The sequence below is a fragment of the Prunus dulcis genome, chromosome 7 (assembly GCF_902201215.1).
Source record: "Prunus dulcis chromosome 7, ALMONDv2, whole genome shotgun sequence".
NCBI classification, from domain to species: domain Eukaryota; kingdom Viridiplantae; phylum Streptophyta; class Magnoliopsida; order Rosales; family Rosaceae; genus Prunus; species Prunus dulcis.
In genome coordinates, this window is record NC_047656.1 from 10,912,817 (window position 1) to 10,921,565 (window position 8,749).

Sequence of the window (8,749 nt, forward strand, 5' to 3'; positions counted from 1 at the left end):
AGCCGCGTGGCTAGACTTGTGTTGACACGTGCACACCTAATCTCTAGGCGGGTCCCTTTTTTTTTCTATAAATAGTATTGCCGTACGGCTATACTCGGCTTTTTTTATAATTTTTTTTAAAAATAGTATAGCCGGCCAGCTGTACTATAGTTTTTTTAGAAATAGTATAGCCGGGCAGGCATACTCTTTTTTTTTTAAATTAAAAAAAATGGCGTAGAGGTTGTTGAGTTTCCAGATTTTTTATTTGTATTTTGTTATTTATTTGTAAACCGAACTTAATAACTTTTTTATTATTTTTTTAATGGCAGTTTGATGGAGTGGACAACATTAGCTAACGGAATAAAACACAAGGGGCCAAATTGAAAACATGAGAACTAAATTGGTCAAATGACTATAACACAATGACTATTTTAATATTTAAGCCTTTTTTAAAAATAGTATAGCCGCGCGGCTATACTCTAGTTTTTAATTTATAAAAAAAGAGTATAGCCACAGGGCTATAAGTGTTTTCTAGGCGGGTCCTTTTTTTTTACAAATAGTATAGCCGCTCGGCTATATGTTTTTCGACATGTGGGCATGTTTTGTTTTAACTAAATAGTATAGCCGCGCGAGAGTGTACCACGAATTTTTTTTAAAATAAATAGTATAGGCGCGCGGTTATACCAGTTTTGACAGGTGGGCAACTAATGCTAGGCGGGTCCACCATTTTTCTATAAATAGTATACCCGTTTGGCTATACTCCGGTTTTTGTATTTAAAAAAAAAAAATGAAACTAGCCAAAATATAAACTAATGCAACTAAAAGGATACTTTAAAAAAATTTTCTTTAAAGAAAATGTATAGCCGCGCAGCTATACCCTTTAAATATAATATATTTTAATGCTACGGTATTTGTTTTATAAATATATATATATATATATATATCACCGTGCGACTGTACTGTTTTCGACATGTGTGTCCCCTTTTTTTCTTTTTCTTTTTTACTAAATAGTATAGCCGTGCGGCTATACTCTCGGTTATTTTTCAAAATAGTACCGTCACGCGGCGATACTAAGGTTTTTTTAATTTGCTTAAAAATAGTATGACAAAAGTTTATTGTGTGGCCAACAGGGCAATGTAAATGGGTCTTGACTTGCATACCCGAGATCTCATGTTCGAACCCCTATGGTGTGTATGTGAGAAATTCGCCTCCCCTGTAGTTTCAACTATCGCTTGTACTAAAAAAAATTATTGTGTAAGAATAATTATGGTTTTTAAACCATTTGATTTTTTCTTAATCAAAGTCAAACCAAACTGATAATTACGATTTAGATCAATCGGTTTATCAATTCGGTCGATTGATGCCCACCCCCTTGAACCCCTTTGAAGGCCATGGCAAGTGTCGCATTGACAGAAGTTTTTGCTTTCTCGAAAATTCCTAGATGGATTTGGGCAATAAGTTGCTCAATTGTCTTTTTTTGTTTTGTTTTGTTTTGTTTTTTTTTTTTTTTTGCCCAAAGTTAGTTAGGGGGAGTGGAGAAAACTGGCACACATAAGGATTTAAACGCAAAACCACTTAAGAGCACACCAAAGACATGGACCAATCCAACTAACACCTCCATTGATCAGTTCACTTGAGATGATATGGGTTTCCTTAACTGTGAATATGATCGTGATACTTGTTTCACATTGTTCAAGGAAAATTTTGTGCACTTTAATAAGGTAAAATGTCAATTGGAGGAGAGCAAAAGGAGCAACACGAATTTTAGAAATATTTGTAGCTACTGTTCTTCCATTCATATTTTTTCTAATTCTCGATATTGTCTTGGTCACATCCTTGAAATTAAACAAAAAATATGAGAAAAACAAACATCGGCCATTTTTCATGAAACAAAACAGAACTAGCTAAAAATCTTGAAAAATAGGAACTCGCACAGTGAGATCATTTGGAGCTTCCTTTGAACAGCAAATGACAAGATACTCGCAGGTTTCGGCAGCCCCTCAACGGTTGGCCTTGGCAACTCTTTCAATCTCATCCTTCTTCTTTATAGCGTAACTGAGCACAAACCGAACAACCAATAGTCAGAAAAGTATCAAGTTGAAGAAAACGAAATTAGACTAAACTAAACATAACAAACAGAAATAAACAATGAGATAGATGAGCTTTCGGAGAAAATAAACATAAAGAAAGCAATGTATCAGTACCTGTTAGATGAACCTTTTGCAGCATTAATCAGTTCGTCGGCCAAACATTCTGCAATAGTTTTGATGTTTCTAAAAGCAGATTCACGAGCACCAGTTGTAAGGAGATAGATAGCCTGATTCACGCGTCTCAAAGGTGAAATATCCACAGCCTGACGCCTAACAACTCCAGCAGATCCAATACGAGTTGCATCTTCTCGTGGACCACTGATGGTCACAAAGAAGACATACAATTGGAATCAGTATTTCCATAAGGTCACCATCCAATGTGGTTAGAGTACCCAGAAGACTTCCAAAATCAGAAAGTAATCAGGATCAATTTTATTAAAAGACCAATTGAGGTTCCCCTCCAACATCAATACCTTCTACAGACCCTAAGCACAGGGCAAGTATGCAATTACTATGAGGAATCTAATAACAAATTTGCATCCACTTACCTATTAACAACAGCGTCAACAATAATTTGAATGGGATTCTGATCAGTCAGCAAATGGATAATTTCCATTGCATGCCTAATGATCCTTACAGCCATAAGTTTCTTCCCATTGTTCCTGCCGTGCATCATGAGTGAGTTTGTAAGCCTCTCCACTATAGGGCACTGGGCTTTCCTGAATCGTTTGACTGAGTACCTCCCGGCAGTGTGAGGTACATAAGTTGCATGCTTGGCTGGGACAACTCCAACGTAGTCCGCCAGTGAAATGTCACTGACCTATATGTTACAAATAACATGATTATCATTTTAAATATATAAGGGAAATAGATTTGAGTATTTGTCTAACACATATGAAAATTATCTAAATGTCCATAAAACTTTACCAAAATAAATTATTTTAAAAAAACACGAAAAAACTTAAAATCAGTGTGGAGATGAAGCCAAGGGCACCAAACAATAAGAAAATCAACTGTTAGCATTAGCCTACTAAGTTACACCTACTGTGAATCAAATCAACAAAAGGACACACAGGATGCACTTATTACAAATCTAAAACCTAACAAAAGCCAGTCCCAATTACCGACATTTAGCAACACATACGCTATGTTTTCTTCCGACTATCCAACAGGGGAAACAGGCATCTAGACACAGTATTTAAGAGCTCAAAGTAGAATCACTAAAACATACAGCGAAGAATTAGATTCGAGCTAAATTAATTTCATCAAAATCAACCCCAGCTCATCTGATTCATTACATCTTATGAGAAAAAACTAAAATTAAATCACTTAAAGAATAAAATCCAGAAATTAAAGCACAGGGAAAGAAATTTATGGGATCTTTTTAAAATAAATTTTATCTACTTCCAGCTAACTTAATCGATATTGAACAAATAGCAAATCTATAATCAATGTATACATTTAAAACCCCACAAAATTCCATTGATGATATTGAAATGCACAAAATTGGAAGTAATGGTTACAAACCTGAACATCGTCGAAGCTCCAGCGGTTGAACAGCTTCACGTCAAGGTGAGGCTCAATTGGTAATGTTGGTGCCGTTGGTGCCGTTGGTTCCACTGCAACAGACATGGCTCTGCATAACGCAATCGAAGATCTAAGGTTAAGAGTGTTAAATTGAAAAAGAGGTTGGTTGTGATTTTAATTTCTTGGTTCAATTAATATACTCACTGAAAATTCAAGTATAAAATGTGAAAGGAATTTCATTGTAAGTAACAACGACGAATGATAAAGCTTACCTCTTTGTCGGAGGTTGGACCTTCAGACGAGAATGAGAGAGAGCCTGTGCAGAGTGGTGCTGAACACAGGAAAACCCTAGTTCATGTTTATAAGCATGACTGACCTAAAAATTACCTTAAGGTCCTTTAAGGGTAGTAGGGTCTTTTCGTTTTTATTTTATTTTTATAGATTACAATGTTTGAGATTCACCAAACTTCAAATTAATCTCTCTCTGGTTTTTAATTTGAATATGAATGGATTAGTCAAGCCATTTTTGCTTTACTTGTTGGCTATATGCACAAGCTGGATGGTAAGCATGTAAGGCTCGCAGATTATTTTCATGTGGAGGGACGAGCACATGTGGCTTTTCGGCGGCCATATTTGCTACGCCAGATGACAATAATCATCGCTTGCATGCTGCTGAAGATATCATCTCTTTTTATCTCCAACACTGCCCTAAAATTATTTGTACAACAATGTGGATTATCTCTCAACAATTAATTTTAAGAAGATTCTTACACTGATAGAAGTTTCTAGAATTGCTTTTGTGCGAGTTTTTTAAAATTTCGACCTCTTCTTTGTTCATATAATTGCTTTTCACTTGCTTCTGAGTCATGACTTCCGCCATATCCCTGAACCATAAGATGTTTTTCCTCTTTCAAAAAATATTAAAGCCTAAAGATATCATGATTTTCACTCCTAGCATCCAGCAGATAAAGTCGGGCATATAGGAGCATCTACATGATTTCACAACGATTTATTAAAAATTTCAACTTTGAAGTAGCAGCAAACTATTGAGACAAATTTGTTACTCAATACCTCAGAGCTCAGGGTAGAGGAAATCAAAGATTTGAAACAGAAACCAGGAATACTTGTTACTTGTTCAAACAAAACCTAGGGCTTTTTTCCGACATGGAAGTTTAGCAAGATTCCAAAAAGAACTCTCATCAGAACAATCAAGTCTACGTTGCTCGTAAATACCAAGACACATAAACTAAAAAAAATAAGAACAGAGATTGGCAACACAACTGCCATTCATCAACATAAACACCAGTTGCTTGCAAGTAACCAAAACTTTGAAGTTCAAGCATCAACAGACAAAAGCCATCTCTGATCAACGCAACCTTCTAGCTTCCCTCTCAGACTCGAGCAAGGTAAGGATATCCCCCTCCCTCACTGGTCCCTTGACGTTCCTCATGATGAACCGGTTCTGGTCATCCAGAAACTTGACTCTAACTTGAGTCACCTGCCCACGAGATCCAGTCCGACCCATAACTTTCACCACCACAGCATGCTTCACAGTGGAGTCCATTCTACACGCAAATACAAAAGGAAAATTAGCAAGAGAACACTCTTGTAGCACTCGGTCGCCACGAGGGTGGTAAAATGGAAAGCAACAAAGTCAATAGGCCAGACTATTATATTCAGCATTACGATAGGAAATAGAACACGAGCTACAAACTACAAAAACCGAGCAAAGAACTAAATGGGGTATCATAATTTCATCTTATTTTCCGATAACTGAATCCTCGAAAAATATCAGAATTATACAGCATCACCAAAAATTGTCCTACAAAGCACACTTCAATTCCATAGCACACTAGTAAATCAAACCGAAACGCCAAACAAAAGCCAACTACAAGCTAATTACAATTTTCAATGTACATGAACACAAACAGAACATAAGTCATAAGTTATTTTTTCCCCATAAATCTCCACTTTGATTGATGCCATAAGGAAAGCTGCAATCAACCAGATCTAATTCCCTAAACAAATAATGAGCATAAATCTTGATTTATACAGTCCCGAAAGTTTGATATAATTCCCTAATTCCATGAACACTTTTCTCATCTTATTTTTAAGATCTAAAAACAACATAATAACAGTCATAATCATAATCTGAATTTATGAGTATTGGGTTGAGTAAATAATCCAGCCAAAAACGCAAACAGCGATTGAAAGTTTCAGAGAATAAATCGCTCAATAAAGTAAATAAAAATGCAAACAGAGATTGGAAATAACAATACTGAAGATTACGCATTTACAGAAGAGTGAGAAATTCACCTTTGGTAGAGAGAGAGTCTTCAATGGAAAAGTGACGAGAAGCAGTGTGCGCGGCTGCGTCAAGGAGAGAAAAAAAATGCGTGCGTCTGCGTTTAGGGCACTAGGGTTATCAAAGGTTTTTCTTTTATAGTGATTTTTTTTTCCCTTTAAAAATGTAATATTTTATTTATTTATGGATTGCTTATTGAAAGCACAAATACGACGTCGTTTATCATTTCCACTGCATCATCTTCTCGTCTCTCTCTCGCTCTTGCTCTAACCCTGCCTTGGTCCAGCATTAAACCCATCTCTCTCTCTCTCTCTCTCTCTCTCTCTCTCTCTCTCAATGAAGCATTCTCGCTTCAGTTCGCTGTTCAATTTGTATTCTCGTTTCGGTTTCCGAAACGTACCGGGCGTTTCGCTGTACTCGACGGCTACAGATCCCACATATCATCATAGAAAGTGCTGGAATGGTGCCCTGAACAACCTCTACGGTCGGATTTCTCGAGTCGGAGATCGCAATGCATGCATTTTGCCGATTCTCGACGAATGGATTGAAGAAGGCGGAAACGCAGAGAAAGATGACCTCGTCACCATAATCAAGGAGCTCAGGCAATTCAAGTACTATAAGCACGCTCTTGAGGTAGGTACTAATTTCTGTTTGGTTGCTCAGAAAGTGTGGAAATGGAATTCATTTAGGGTCTTTATTTGGTTTTTTATCTTTAATTTATCAAATATTATGTTCAACTCGGTAAAATTGAATTGCGAATGGATTGAAATTCAAATTATGCTATAGAGTAGCTTAATTCTGTTAGCTTAACTGCTAAATGGGAGTGCTTTCATTGTAATTTGGAGGATTTAGACTGCTAATGGTGAGAGCAATGAAATATAGACTTCAAAATAAGTCAGCCCAAGTAGCAAAGTTTTCATCTTTTTCATCTTCTTCATATTTGGATTTCTGAAGAGAGATTGTATGGTATGTTGGCAAACCCAGATTCTGAAAATTGTTTTTGGTTTATTGATTCTCAGTTATCTATGTGGATGACTGACAAAAGGTACTTCAGCCTTATGAAGGCTGATGTTGCCATCCGGCTGGACTTGATTTCAAAAGTTCATGGAATTGAACAAGCTGAGAATTATTTTGAAAACATTCCAAAACAATTGAAAGCTCTCGAGGTTTACTGTACTCTCCTCAACTGCTATGCCCATGTAAAACTTGTGGAAAAAGCCGAGGCCACCATGCAGAAGATGAGGGATCTGGGGTTCGCCAGGACACCTTTGGTCTATAACGCTTTGCTCAATTTGTATTATAAGACTGGAAACACTGATAAATTTGACGTTCTGCTGAATGTAATGGAAGAGAGTGGCATCAGTTGTGACAGATGCACGTATGGGATCCGTCTCAGTGCATATGCTTCTGCTTCTGATCATGAGGGAATTGACAAGGTTGTGGCAGAATGGGAATCCAATCCTGGGTTCCAGGTGGATTGGATTAATTATTCCGTTGCGGCAAATGGTTATGTGAAAGTAGGAAACGTGGAAAGGGCTTTGGAAATGCTAGAGAAGTCTGAAAAACTGATATCAAGCTCTGAAAGACCGAGGGCAGTATATGAGCACCTTATGACTCAATATGCGGTACTAGGGAAGAAAGATGATGTTGTGAGACTGTGGAAACTTTACAGCAAGCACATGAAAATATACAATAAGGGTTATATAGCCATAATAACCTCACTCTTGAAGTTTGGTGATGTTGAAAGTGCTGAGAAGATCTACGAAGAATGGGAATCCAGGGAATTAACTTTTGATATTCGTATACCGAATCACTTAATTGGTGCTTATGCCAGAAGGGGCCTTTTTGACAAGGCTGAAGCCTTTCTTAACAGGATAATACTTAAGGGTGGGAAACTGGATACACGGTCATGGTTTACTTTGGCAAGATTGTATCTTGATCGTAATCAAATTGAGAAGGCAGTTGAGTTGATGAGGAGAGCACTTTTGACTGAGGGGCCTCAGTGGATGCATGACAAGCGTGTTTTGGCTGTCTGTTTGCGACACATGAAAAAGAGACCAGATCTGGAGGGAGCGGAGGAGTTTATAAGACAGCTCGGGGATAATTGTGTTATCCCCGTAAGTGTTCAGGAGAGATTGTTGGATTATATTAATAAAGATGATTCAGTCTCTAGAACCAGGTGAAGTGGAATGGGATGATCTGAATGGAGATAAAGAAACGAGTGGACCTTTAGAAGCCGAGGGGACTAGTAGTAGTTAGGATTAGAGACTCCTGAAAATTTAGGTAGAGGCAAGTCAACAGCAGGGACTTGTAAAGATGTGCGTGAGGATGAAGCTGACGTGTATTCAAGATATCATTTTTCTGTCAATGAAGATGTTGCTTTTGTTTCTCTAATCTGATCATGAAGTTTGCTGCATATATAGAGGACTTGAATGAATTTTATTTTGTATTTTTCCTATTCATGAAGATTGAGAAATTCCCTGAACAATTTTCTGGTACTATTGGCATGCTTGTGTCTACTAAAAACCACTCTTGAACTGCAACTTTGAGGTTCCTGAAGATTTCTTTGTATAAATAAGCTGTCATCTACATACCCAACAAAGGGAAATTAATAATGAGCAGTAAAAAAACACAAACCCAACTCATTTAAAATTGATCAACAATTCCAGCAATTGAGATGTAGTGAAGTAGAGAATGGGGAATAGCTCAGTTGATTGAGCTCTTTGGCCTCAAACTCTCTGGACAGAGGCTCAAATCTCCTTCCCCAATCGCTTGTACTAAAACAAAATGCGGCTAAGTAATTAAAGCTCCTACTAAAAATAAGTGTTTAGCGGAGGGTAATATTGGT

General features: G+C 37.2%; 4 protein-coding genes across 4 annotated transcripts in view; 2 read left to right on the top strand and 2 right to left on the bottom strand.

The window, feature by feature from the left end:
• Positions 1-1,741: 1,741 nt before the first annotated feature.
• Positions 1,742-4,002, bottom strand: LOC117634840 (40S ribosomal protein S5-like). Its single transcript, XM_034369095.1, has 5 exons — positions 3,869-4,002; positions 3,597-3,705; positions 2,618-2,889; positions 2,184-2,387; positions 1,742-2,034 (listed from the first exon to the last, which is right to left on the bottom strand). The coding sequence occupies exons 2-5, from the start codon at positions 3,699-3,701 to the stop codon at positions 1,980-1,982; spliced, it is 636 nt and encodes a 211-aa protein (XP_034224986.1). The 5' UTR covers positions 3,702-3,705; positions 3,869-4,002; the 3' UTR covers positions 1,742-1,979.
• A 640-nt stretch (positions 4,003-4,642) lies between these two features.
• Positions 4,643-6,031, bottom strand: LOC117634843 (40S ribosomal protein S28). The gene is made up of 2 exons (XM_034369099.1): positions 5,913-6,031; positions 4,643-5,161 (listed from the first exon to the last, which is right to left on the bottom strand). Exon 2 carries the CDS (start codon positions 5,158-5,160, stop codon positions 4,963-4,965), a length of 198 nt encoding a protein of 65 aa, XP_034224990.1. The 5' UTR covers position 5,161; positions 5,913-6,031; the 3' UTR covers positions 4,643-4,962.
• A 120-nt stretch (positions 6,032-6,151) lies between these two features.
• Positions 6,152-8,389, top strand: LOC117634836 (pentatricopeptide repeat-containing protein At2g20710, mitochondrial-like). The gene is made up of 2 exons (XM_034369091.1): positions 6,152-6,534; positions 6,921-8,389. The coding sequence occupies exons 1-2, from the start codon at positions 6,238-6,240 to the stop codon at positions 8,082-8,084; spliced, it is 1,461 nt and encodes a 486-aa protein (XP_034224982.1). The 5' UTR covers positions 6,152-6,237; the 3' UTR covers positions 8,085-8,389.
• The window catches only part of LOC117635360 (rhomboid-like protein 15), a 3,148-nt gene continuing 2,701 nt past the window's right edge, over positions 8,303-8,749 (top strand). The window contains exon 1 of the mRNA XM_034369690.1: positions 8,303-8,307. Within this exon, the coding sequence (XP_034225581.1) occupies positions 8,303-8,307 (5 nt within the window). The remainder of the gene's footprint in view (positions 8,308-8,749) is intronic.

What these genes read in the sequence shown, in the direction of transcription:
- LOC117634836 (XM_034369091.1), top strand. Translation starts at nt 6,238, where the DNA reads ATGAAGCATTCTCGCTTCAGTTCGCTGTTCAATTTGTATTCTCGTTTC. An exon ending in ACTATAAGCACGCTCTTGAG is followed by an intron (nt 6,535 to 6,920) that starts GTAGGTACTAAT and finishes ATTGATTCTCAG; the next exon opens with TTATCTATGTGGATGACTGA.
- LOC117634840 (XM_034369095.1), bottom strand. Translation starts at nt 3,701, where the DNA reads ATGTCTGTTGCAGTGGAACCAACGGCACCAACGGCACCAACATTACCA. An exon ending in GGAGCTTCGACGATGTTCAG is followed by an intron (nt 2,890 to 3,596) that starts GTTTGTAACCAT and finishes TGTAACATATAG; the next exon opens with GTCAGTGACATTTCACTGGC. An exon ending in GCAAAAGGTTCATCTAACAG is followed by an intron (nt 2,035 to 2,183) that starts GTACTGATACAT and finishes GTTTGTGCTCAG; the next exon opens with TTACGCTATAAAGAAGAAGG.
- LOC117634843 (XM_034369099.1), bottom strand. Translation starts at nt 5,160, where the DNA reads ATGGACTCCACTGTGAAGCATGCTGTGGTGGTGAAAGTTATGGGTCGG.